This window comes from Clupea harengus, chromosome 21 (genome assembly GCF_900700415.2).
Source record: "Clupea harengus chromosome 21, Ch_v2.0.2, whole genome shotgun sequence".
NCBI lineage: Eukaryota > Metazoa > Chordata > Actinopteri > Clupeiformes > Clupeidae > Clupea > Clupea harengus.
This window is the reverse complement of record NC_045172.1, coordinates 23,791,444-23,803,943: the sequence shown is the minus strand read 5'-3', so window position 1 is coordinate 23,803,943 and position 12,500 is coordinate 23,791,444. Positions and strand designations below refer to the sequence as shown.

Below are 12,500 nucleotides of genomic sequence, written 5' to 3'. Positions count from 1 at the left end.
GTGTGTGTGTGTGGTATACATATTATGAATGTGAAAGAGGGGTGTGTGTGTGTGTGTGTGTGTGTGTGTGTGTGTGTGTGTGTGTGTGTGTGTGTGTGTGTGTGGTGTACATATTATGAATGTGAGAGATGGGTGTGTGTGCGTTTGCATTCTGCTTGAATGGCCCAGAGTCATTTTGCTTGCTTTGTACGTGGTATTGTCAAACAAAAGGGTTCTAGTTCGCTCAGCAGGCATCTAAAATAAAAGATCTACGTGAGGTTTATGCCATCGATTCATATTTATGCGAGCCTTCAAGCAGTCAGAGACTTTGGTGGAAGTCCCTTTTCTAGGGAAATTACTCTTCCTATGAAATTATTGTATTTTAATAATTTAATATCTTCCAACCTAAGTAGCACAGCACGATGCAAAACAGTAATCGGGGGACAGCAGAGTTTCAGTATCACATTCTCTTTGATGGCGGATGGTTTAATACAATGTCCAAGGTGTGAGTCTGGATTGATGAAATGAATTGGCTTTAGTACGGCAAACAAATAACACAGGTAAGATATCCACCCCGTTATGAATTCTCTGGCATTAAAGTTTTGGCATAAAAGAGTCCACTGGTATCGTCTTTGGTCTGTAAAGAGTCATACACATACACACACACACACACACACACACACACACACTCACACTCACACACACACACACACACACACACACACACACACTCACACACACACACACACACACACACACACACACACACACACACACACACACACACACGGACACACACACACACACACACATGGACAGACAGGACCCTTCGTCTTTGGTCTAATTTGCACATCTAACTTCCCACGTGGCTCAACCAAACGGCCCCTTAATGTGACCTCCCTAATGTCATTATCTCCGTGGGGTCACAGGAGGGAAACAGCTTGCCGGGTTGCAATGGACCCTGCAGAGGCAAAAAGGCCCCTTTGTGTCGCTCTGCAGGGGGGGGCGGGGGGGGGCAGTCTGGAGGGATGAGAGGGATGAGAGGGGCGGTCATGCACCAGGCACCGCGGCCCAGCGAGCTCCACACACACACACACACACACACAGGAGGCTACAGCCTGGGACAGCCTGGGTGCTGGGAGGATGGAGGACAAACCATAGGATTAGAATGAGTTAAGTGGATCGTATGTGATGGCGTGCCATGCGCAAAACGTTCTGATTTTCTAGGGATCGCTGTAGAAAGACTAAAATGGACGAAAGGTTTGTTCCTCCATACGCAGAACTACGGTTCCAGTGACCTCCAGGATCCTTGTTGCTACGGAGACTAGAAAGTCCACAAACACATTTTCTGCCCTTAATTTATCGGTTACGGAATGGAACACGGAACACGGGAACACTGAACAAAAGCATCAATGCCCCGTCAGTTAGTGAACTTCCCATTCCCTGTTTGACATGGAACGTCGGAACATAGCCTTCGCGGGAATATGCACGTCTATTCTACTCTGATTCTCCGGGCCAGGCCGAGGGGGCGGGTGCCGAGGGGGCCGGTGCCTGGCTCCTGATGGGGCTGCGATCAGCGCAGCTGTTTCCTGCCGCCCCTGGGGGGGGGGGTAGTCCAGCCGACTCATTATGGAGCTCAGTGTCAAGGAGGAGGCAGGGGTGGAGCGAGAGGCCTGACGAGAGCAGATGCAAAGCGAGAACAGCGATCAGAGAGCAGCGCTGTACGGCTCGACCCAGGACGGCGATGAGCGACGATATGAAAATGATTTCTGTAACTGCTGATGTTTAGACTCAACATAAGGAAACGTATGGAAGGAATATCTTACGCTACGCACACAGTGCTTCAGACACACACGGACTATTGTTTTGCCAGCGCAGAATGACAGGGAGAATATTTTTGATGAGTTTTTGATGGCCCTGTGGGAAAGCAGAACTGGCCACTCAAACCATTAACCTGAATTCCTCCGCGCCTCGTAGCTCGCACACACACAAACAAATCCCCGACCTGGACTGTTGAGCGCAGGGTGGGATGTTTATGTGTTCAGCCATGGTTTGGGAAAGTCAAAACGGCCTTTAAGGGCTATAAAGGTCTCTGAGGCAGAACTGGCTCAGTCCTTATTGAGAGAGAACCTTTGACAGAGATGGATGGACCCGGCCTGAGGTATACCAGGCTTCCAGATGGAATTTCAGGATGTTGTTTAAACATAGCCTTGGAGGGAATCATCTTTTCCATCGACACGGAAGCACAGAGCAACTCAGCTCCAAGGCGCATTTCCAAGTACACCTACTGAAAGGCAGAGTATGACAGGACCATGGAAAAATATTATGGATTTGACATATGTTATAGTACTAAGATGAATGAATGTAGCATTTCCTGTCTAATCACAGGAAAAGGAGTATACAGAGACTGAAAGTAGCTTACAATGATGCTTTTAGATTGCTGCTTCATGTGCCTAGGTGGCATAGTGCTAGTCAGTTGTTTGTGTCTAAGCACGTACCAACCTGTGAGGCGCTCTTGAGACAATTGATGTATGGTTTCATGTGTCGACTGGACAAATCTGAGAACTGTATAGTAGAGGGTCTGGTCAACCCTCTAAAGAGCTGCTATCGATTTACTTCGAACAGAAGACGACATTGGCACAAAAGTCTTCATACTTTTTAATGAACTGTATTATGCATGTTGTATCTTCTTGTTTTTCTCTTTTTTATAGTTGTATGTCTGTTATTTTATATGGAACTTGCCGTCTGAAATAAAGATATATATATATATATATATATATTTACATCACATTATCTTGGAAGTGGTCATATTTGAGGTAGTGTGGCTAAGGCCAGATGTGTGAACCACAGTTACAACATGCTGAAGTTGGAGGGAAACTTTCACACACACACACACACACAAACACACCATTCCCTTTGTGTTCACCGCTGTAGAATTACTTGTTTACCTTGGTAGCACATATGTTTTTTTAAAAGCCACATCTTTAACATAATTATCAGCTTGATGTGCTTGAGCCATGTGTAACCAGTCAACCACGAAGCTGTTTAAACCAGATGTTTAGGAAACTAAATTATATTTTTGCAGGTGCAATGTTTTTTTTAATGTTTAGGAAACTAAATTATATTTTTGCAGGTGCAATGTTTTTTTTAATGTTTAGGAAACTAAATTATATTTTTGCAGGTGCAATGTTTTTTTAATGTTTAGGAAACTAAATTATATTTTTGCAGGTGCAATGTTTTTTTAATGTTTAGGAAACTAAATTATATTTTTGAAGGTGCAATGTTTTTTTAATGTTTAAGAAACTAAATTATATTTTTGCAGGTGCAATGCAAGTGATGAAACAGCTGCTTAATGGAGGTCTTAACTCTGGAGAACAAATTGAGATTGCTAGACTTCAGCAGGGGAAGCCATGCTGGGAGTACGCAGAGCCAGCACAGGATTCAGAAAGAGTGTGTGTGTTTTTTTTTTTGTTTTTTTTTAGGGACAGACAGCAGGAAACACAACAACTTTTTTAAATGTACACTTTTATTTGTTCAGCTTTTTGAAAGGATGAAATATATAAATTCAATAAATACTATGGCAACAACAATGGAAGAGACATGGACATTAAACAACAAAAAACAAACAAAAAAAACAAAGAAAGGCCTACATTTTTCATTGCCTAAAAGAAATCTTCCGTCAACACTGAATAGAGAAAGCATATGCTAGCTGTCAGATAATACTGCCCATGACTGCGCCAACCCTGACTGCTGCTGGGCCTGGCATGGTGTGACCTGTGCTGTGTGTAGAGAAGCGGTCTCGAACTCGCAAGCTCGGGCATGGGAGTCGGGCATGCTAGCAAGGAGGCTAACACCCATAAGTCCTAGAGTCTGTCGCTAGCATGCCTCTAAAAAGGTGTCGGGGAGGGAGGGAGGTTTACTGGCGGCACAGTGCTGTCTCACGTTGCAGTGGCCCAGGTGCGGCACAAGTCTGGCCCAGGTGCGGCACAGGTCTGGCCCAGGTGCGGCACAGGTCTGGCCCAGGTGCGGCACAGGTCTGGCCCATGTCTGGCCCAGGTGTGGCTGCAGTCTCAGTGTCAATCATAGGGTGAGCGCTGTTAGAAACCGCTGACAGGTATCCCTCAGCTCAACTGGAGACACTGGCGTCCTCACTCTGAGGGTTAGGGTCTTTTAGCAGAAACAGAGTTCAGAGTTCAACTCCAGCCCTGTGGATGGATCATGTCTGTCAGTAGGCTTCCACGCCTGATTCACCTGGAGACTCAGTGTGGAGAGAAGCCCAGTAGGCCTGTGAGCGCGCTGCCCTCCCTCTAAGCTCTCTGAGTGCGCTGGGCTCGGAGTGAATTGCATAGACAAGAACAAGCAGAGGAACACAAGGGTCAAGGGTCATGGGGAAAGCGCTCCAGAAGCATCTCTCCCGCGGCTCCGACAGCGCTAAACGCTGATGCCCACACCCAACGCACAGAGAACCCTCTGGGTTCTAGAGTGGCGGATCTGGCACCGATCGAGAAGACTCCAGAACCAGGCAACATCTGTCCTCCGCTCAACTGGCACCGTGAGGAGACCGCTTTCCCCATTAACAGCTACACTTGGCCTAGTGCATAGCGCTGGAACAGAGGACAGACAGCAGCTCTATCTGGAGCAGAACCGTGCCTTCAACAGCCAAACATGGAGAACAGCTGGACATGGAGAACAGCTGGCCCTTATGCGGCGCTGAACAGTGCCGTGATGACTGTTACAATGGTAGAGACCATGATTTGAGACCATGAAACAGTCTCTCACTTATAGCAGTCGCAGCACAACTCAAATCCAGCCAGCTCGGTCTCAAACTGAGATGCCACCTGTGGCATTGCATGCTCAGTCCTCAACATAGCTGGGAAACTTGCGCTTCAGACGGCGTGGCTATGAGGGGAGCATTTGAACAAAGCTGAGCAGAGGTGCTAAAACTGGGCATTGGTCAGTGGAGCTGCTTAAACTGGTCACTGTTACTGCTTAAACTGGGCACTGGTACTGCTTAATAGGGGTGGAAAAAAAAAAATTATCGATTCTTCGATTTTCTCTAGAACGATTCTGTCTCGATTCAGAAAAGTTCATAATCGTTTTTTATTTTTTATCGGTTTAGAATTGAATTGTTGACCTCTGAATCGGAATCGAATCGTAAGGTGCCAAGAGATTCCCACCCCTACTGCTTAAACTGGGCACTGCTCCCCAGGTTTGCAGGAGGACATCCTTAAAACACATCAGCATACAGTCTCACTCCTCGTCCAACTCCTAACTCCCACTGCTGCTCAGACCACACTGGCAGGAGACTCGAGCTTCTCTTTGGTTTAAAAACCAGGATTTTCCTCCTTCATGTTAGCATATCACAAAAAGAAATGACCTACAAACAAGGTTTGCAGTACACAGAGTTTGGGAAGCTGTGCTAAAACAGTGGAAAACTATGAAAAGAAAAACATCAAAAATCTCCACAGTGAAACACAAGAAAACTGGGAATGGAAAAGGGGACAGGATACGCTGTTTGTTTCACTTCTTCTTCTTCTTCTTCTTCTTCTTCTTCTTCTTCTTCTTCTTCTTCTTCTTCTTCTTCTTCTTCATTTGCCCGTGTCCGAGAGGCGAAGCCCTGAAGCTGGAGGGCTGAGAAAGCCCGTCAGGACTTTAAGGTTTCCAGCAGTGTGTGAATGAGGGTCCAGAAAGGGGTGTGTGTGGGGGGGGGGGGGGGGGGGGGGTGTTGACATTTTTTTTTTTTTTTTTGGATTCCCTTCACACTCTGTGAGACTCATCTGGAGGGCAAAACAAAAGAGTGCCGAGTTGCCATGGTGCTTCCCCCTCGGCGCTAGCCTCACTTCCTGAGGTGGTCACAGGAGTTCTTCAGCACTTCCTGTCCAAAACCTCCAACAGGAAACGAAACACTTCCAGGAGGAGAAACCCCCTCCTTCTTCTCCTCCTACACGAGGCCCAAGCGGCCGGTCGCTTCCTCCACGAGCGTCGTCGAGAGGTTCAAGATGGACATGGGGAGAGGCAGGGTGGAGTTTCACAAGTATTTCGTTTATTTTGTTTTGTTTTTTTTTGTCTTTTTTTCTCCTCCTCTGTACATTTTCCTGTACATTGGCACTATGCACTCCTGCTATGTGGCGTGTTGCGTCATTTCAAATCCCCCGTGTTTTGGAAGGAGTTCAGCAAAGGCTCTAAAGTGCACATAGTTCCCCCCCCCGTCCTCTGCGCTAGCAAACGCTGCGTTACCTCCCATGTGGTGTAGAGGGGGCCTTGTTCCACGCTACGCCCCCCCCCCCCCCCCTCTCCACCTCCGCACTCCTCCAGCGTTTATTCAAAGCCCTTTCCCTCTGTTGCGGCGAGCCAAGGCGAGGCGAGCCGTGGCGTGCCGCTCACATGACCGTACAGCTCTTGGCTTTGTCCTTGCGGAGGTCGGAGGTCACGGCCGAGAGTTCCGGACGGCTCGGCATGTGGGAAATCCGCTTGTTGGCGCGGCCGGATTTGTTCCGCTTGACGTTCTTGTTGTTCTTGTTGACGCAGGCCAAGGTGGCCACGTGGAAAATGTCCCGAACGCTGTTCTCCGACTGCTGAGCGGAACACTCGATGTAGGGCGCCGAGATCTGCTTCGCCATGTTGGAACCCTGCAAGAACACACGGAGGCAGTGAGGGGGAGAAAGTTCAAACACAGAGAGAAAGACAGAAACACCTAATTTAGAGCGAAACAGCACAATCAGTGTGTGCCAAATTAAAAGCTTCAGTCCCCTTCACACATAGGGCTTGAGGGGATAAGAATCCAGGGTTGCTTTAAACTTTCATTTCATTTTAATATCAAGTCTTTGACATCTTGGTTCTGCATAAACATGAAGCTTATGAGATCTTATGAGACATTGAAGAAAAAAAAGTGATGCAGTGTATTTCAAATTGAAGAGCTTGCTTACATCTCAAAAAGGAGTAATATCATAATTATGAAGACACAACGGTTTGCACTCTGTAGACTTTACAGTCGAGAGTAAGCATTAATTTACGTTTCATCAGCTTATAGCTTCTAAACAGTGCTTTGGACTTGATCCACATTTCAGTGAAAATCTGATCGCACGCTTCCGGCTGAAAGCCTAAGCACACTTTTGAAAAAAAAAAAAAAGCCAGACTTCCACTTCATGTAGAGCAGGCATTCCATCACTTCCGACCAATCAAAAATTCCACGTACCTGATCATATGACACTGGTGTTTGCCTGTGATTGGACAACTCCACGAGCGTGGTGAGGTCCGTCCGCAGGTCTGACTTGCAGCCGACGAGCAGCATCTTGGTGTTGGGGCAGAACTCCTGGATCTCCCCTTTCCACTGCGCAGAGGACAGGGCACACAAAGAGACACATTCAGCTACGGGCTCAGGTTCACCTGAGTGGGTCAGTTACAAAGCCTGCCCCCCCCCCCCCTGCCCCCGCCCCAGAGGGAAAGCTCCAGAGTGCTTCCATTCTCACATGGGAACTACAGGGGGGCGGGGGTGGGCAGGGTGGCACACAGAAGATGCTTCCTCCCGCAAAACAGGTAATCCGTACCCCTCCTGCTGCCCCCCCCCCCCCCCGCCACCAGCCATCTCTCCAAACAATGAATGGACTGTGGGAGCTGGCAGGGGACCTGTGTGTGTGTGTGTGTGTGTGTTTGGTCGCAGAAGTGGGGATCGAGTTCAGTGCGACACAGTTGAGTGATTGTTTTCCTGGGGAGTTCAGGAGCTCGTTCCCATGATTCTCAGTGGCACTGGGCCACTGGGGGCCACTTAAGTGGCTTTTTATGATTACAACCTGCGTACACACACACACACACACACACACACACACACACACACACACACACACACACACACACACACACACACACACACACACACACACACACACACACACACACACACACACACACACACACACACACACACACACACACACACACACACACACACACACACACACACACACACACACACACACACACGTCCAGTGGCTGATCAGGGATCAGAATGTTTTATCCTCTCAGGGTGACCCCTGTCCACACACACACACACATCCCTCCTGTCACTCAGAAAGCACTGACCTGCTTCTCAAGCGCACACACACACACACACACACACACACACACACACACACACACAGAGCTACCTCATGTAGACTGCCTCCGCCCAGACATTTAATTGGGGCGCAGACAGGCTCTCTGACGGACCATGGCTGAGCAGTGACCCACAACTCAACGCCCACCCCCAAAACTCAAGAACCTGACCCCTGTGTGTGTGTGTGTGTGTGGTCAAACTGGAGAATGAGGTCATGAAACACCATGTGGTGGTCAGACAGACACAGACCTTCGTGAGCACACTGTCCAGGGTCTCTGGTCTGCTGATGTGTGTGTGTGTGTGTGTGTGTGTGTGTGTGTGTGTGTGTGGGGGGGGTGAGTGTGTGTGGGGGGGTGAGTGTCACACACCTTCTTGAGCACACTGTCCAGGGTCTCTGGTCTGCTGATGTCGAAGCAGATGAGGACAGCGTCGGAGTCCGGGTACGAGAGAGGCCTCACGTTGTCATAGTACGGAGAACCTTTAGGGACACACAGAGAAAGAGAGGGTCAAAAACATGGACACACAAGCGACTCTAATGCTATTATACTTCAAAAGTCCACACACCACACACACACCACACACACACACACACACACACACACAGACCACCCTTTTCATTGGCTTTCACTGTGTGCCTGAGAGTGTGAGTGTGTGTGTGAGTGTGTGTGTGTGTGTGTGTGTGTGTGGGGCACACAGAGGCATGTTTCGGAGAGCAACTACAGATCTTAGATGTGACGCCTCTTGAGAGAGGCAGGAGAGATGGTTCACTAGTAATTATACTTTAATAACACATGAAACTGGAGCCGGTTCCTCTGCAGACCACAACACTGGCCCTGGGGTGAATGAAAGAGGAAACATCCGTGACAAGCTATGTGAGTGGCTGACATGAACACACCTAAAAGGTCTGTGTGTGTGTGTGTGTGTGTGTGTGTGTGTGTGTGTGTGTGTGTGTGTGTGTGTCTCAGTATAAAGACTCCCATGTCTGGGGTGCCACTCTGAGGGGGTGGGGGCTGTGGGAAACGGCGGTGTGGTTGTGGTGTCTCGTTACAGCCACTACAGAGAGCCGTGCGCGTGAGCAGCTGTGGAAAAGAGCTAAGTTAGCGCTGCCTCCCCACCCCCGTGTAACACGGCCTCTCGGGCTGCCAAGAATCCGGGGAATTTTGTTTTTCCGCGTCTAAAGTGACCCACGGGAGGTCTGCCGCAAACCCAGAGTCTCGAATAGTGGAAGAGGATCCCGTACCCACCCCTCCTCACAGGGGGAGAGTGTTTCTAATCTAAACAGACTACAGAGAGGAGATAGGGTGGGTGGGTGTGGGTGTGTGTGTTAGAGAGAGAAAGAGTGTATATATATATATATATGTGTGTGTGTGTGTGTGTGTGTGTGTGTGTGTGTGGCTGGAGATCAGAAATCCAAGTCCTTGACTAATAAGGCCGTAGACCCGAGTGAGCTGATGGACAGGATAAGTACGTGTGTGTGTGTGTGTGTGTGTGTGTGTGTGTGTGTGTGTGTGTGTGTGTGTGTGTGATGGCCAGGATGAGGGGCAGGATGTCGGCACAGCCGTTGAAAGAGCGACGCTATCAGTCCTGACAGAGGCACAGAGGAGGAAATGAAGCTGGAGCTAATCTCTATTCAGAGCTGTTCATATTTACACACGCTGGAAACACACACACACACACACACACACACACACACACACACGGCTTTCTCAATCACACACATGCAACTGGGGGGGGGGGGGGGGGACTGTGCCCTTTAAAAGACAGGAGGAAGAAAGACAGGATGGGAGGAAGGAGACAAAAAAAACTCCATGCCAGTTGCATGCCAGTCATGATCTAGGTGTGTCAGTCGTGATATAGATGTGTGAGGCGAGGCGAGAGTGCAGACTTTAGTGTGGGTGACCTGGGCTGGCCTCTGCCCTCTTAGATGATTGGATACTTCATGCATGTCAGTTTTTTCAGAGAGAGAGGACCAGTCCACCATTCACTCAGTCAGTGGAAGGTTTCATCATATTTCACATTCATTTCTCTCTTGCTCCCCCTCTCTCTGGTACACTAATTACTGAGGCCCCTTAAACAACAGCAGACTCTTTCTTCCTCTAAAGCATCCCCACACACACTAACACAAACACAAACACAAACACACAGGGACTGCAGTACCCGCCACTAACCCCACTTTCACCCTTCTATTTGATTTATGTGGGTAAAGATGGCAAGAGAGAGAGAAAGACAAAAAGAGAGAGAGAGAGAGAGAGAGAGAAAAAGAGACAGAGAGCTACAGAGAGAGAGATAGGGAATCACAAAGAAACAGAGAGAAAGAGAGATAAGGAAAGACAAAGAGAGAAAGAGACAGAAAGAGACAGAAAGAGAGACAAAGACACCTGTGCGTGCTGCTGCACCCCCCCCCCCGCCCCCGGTCTCTGAATGCCATTACTGCGGCGGTATGCCACCAGGCACGGTGGGGGGGGGGGGGGGCGGGGGTATGGGCCCAGGGAAGGGGGGTCTCTTGGGGAGCGGGAAAGCTGTTTCGCAGACCACCACATGCGCGGCCATTTTTCACAGAGGGGTATCCCTCGCTAGGTGGGCTTAATTGATTCCTTGCCATGCCTGAGCAGACGGGCCGTGTGTTACCAACACACACACACCACACCACACACACACACACCACACACACCACCACACACACCACACACACACACACACACACACACACACACACACACACACACCACACACACACACACACACACACACACACACACCAACACACCCAACACAACACACACCACCACACACACACCACACACACACACACACACACACACACACACACACACACACCACACACGGGCCGTGTGTTACAGATCTCACACGCACACACACGCACACACACGCACACACACGCACACTGCTTATACTTTCACAGGTGAAGTTTTTTTTTGTCTGAACGGTTAAATGCCAGGAGGTTGTGCTGTACTACTGGCTCTGCTGTGTGACTTCCATAACCCCCTGCATCTCCCCCTCGTGCAGTTCAATTTCCTCTCAGGCTAACAAGGTACTAAACGATGCAGGAGGAACATGCACTCATCTCAGAGCAACAGGCTGCTTCTCTCCCAGCAGCGCGGTGCAGCGCGGCAGCCCTCTGCGCTCACAATGGCTGCTTTGTGAGGTGTTGGGAGCGGCGGGAGCAACCTTTCGTCGCCGGAGGAATGCGAAACACGCAGCTCAGATTCGCTCAGTCCAGAAATGCGATCCTAGGCACAATGGCTGCCGGGGGCGAGGAGAAAGGAGCAGGCTGGACTCCGAGGGGGGGTAGAGGGGGGTAGAGGGGGAGGGGGTGTTTGGGGGAGACACACAAAAGGGCCACGGACGAAGCCTCAGGACCGGGCGGACAAAAGCGGGAGTTGGGAACGGAGACGGAAGCGATCACCGCTCATTGCAGAGATTAGTTCAAAGGGCAGTGTGCGGACCATCCTCTCCAGGACGTGCAAATCAAGGTGACATGGGGCATTTAGTTTACAGAACACACACACACACACTCAGAAACAGCCAACACAATAGCTGGGAACAAGAGGGGTGTGGTGGTTGTGGTGTGTGTGTTGGTGTGTGGTGGGGGCGGGAGGGGGTGGGGCTGAGAAATGTGGCGGGATCTCCCAAATCGGCGGCACAGCTCCCCATCAGCAGATGCCACTGGGCGCTAACAGCCTCCAGACTGGACTGAATTGCCTCCATTTTGTTGCCACCCCAGAATGGAGAGCTGAGCTCATTAACTCTTTCGCAGATAATCACAGAACAATAAAGCCAGCCCTGCACGTAGCCAGGGTCAGCGGAGCCTCCACTGCCCCCCCCCCCCCCCTCCCTCCACCCCGACCCCGCTCCCACCGACCGACAGGAGGGGCCCCTCCCATATCGATCGGAAGTGGCCTGGCCGATAGGGAGCCTTCAAAGGGGGATTCAACCCTAAACCCCCCCCCCCCAGCTGAGAGCCTGCAGGCTCCTCCATATCAATCAGGCTGGTGGCCGGTGGGAAAGGGATGGGGGAGGAAGGAATGAGATGCTCGGGCGTGCGGATGTGGAGTGGAGTTCAGGGGGGGGTGGGGGTGGCATGGGCTGGGCCTTCCAACAGAGCAATGTTCATCCATTCTACCCCCAATGCTACACCCCCTCTCAGGAGAACATTGACCAGGAGAGGGTGGGGGGGCATCTGAAGACGGTCAGGCTCCCCTGGGGATACCTCCATCCCTGAGGCCTGGAGAGAGAGACGGGAGGCTGACGATAAGATCCCCATCCCCATCAGATGGGAGGCTGCTTAAGGGCTGGTATTTCTGTCCTCCAGCCAGGCATGATCACAGATTCAGATTAGACACTGATGAAATATTTATGCAGAGAGGACAGGAGAGGAGAGGAGAGGAGAGCCGTCTGTAATTTAAAA

General features: G+C 50.1%; 1 protein-coding gene across 1 annotated transcript in view; it reads right to left on the bottom strand.

Moving 5' to 3' along the window:
* Window positions 1-6,265: 6,265 nt before the first annotated feature.
* LOC116218154 (rho-related GTP-binding protein RhoE-like) overlaps window positions 6,266-12,500 on the bottom strand; it is a 7,038-nt gene continuing 803 nt past the window's right edge. The window contains exons 2-4 of the mRNA XM_031558566.1: window positions 8,440-8,549; window positions 7,175-7,309; window positions 6,266-6,608 (exon numbers count right to left, since the gene is read on the bottom strand). Coding sequence (XP_031414426.1) covers window positions 6,360-6,608; window positions 7,175-7,309; window positions 8,440-8,549 — 494 coding nt within the window. The 3' untranslated portion in view covers window positions 6,266-6,359. The remainder of the gene's footprint in view (window positions 6,609-7,174; window positions 7,310-8,439; window positions 8,550-12,500) is intronic.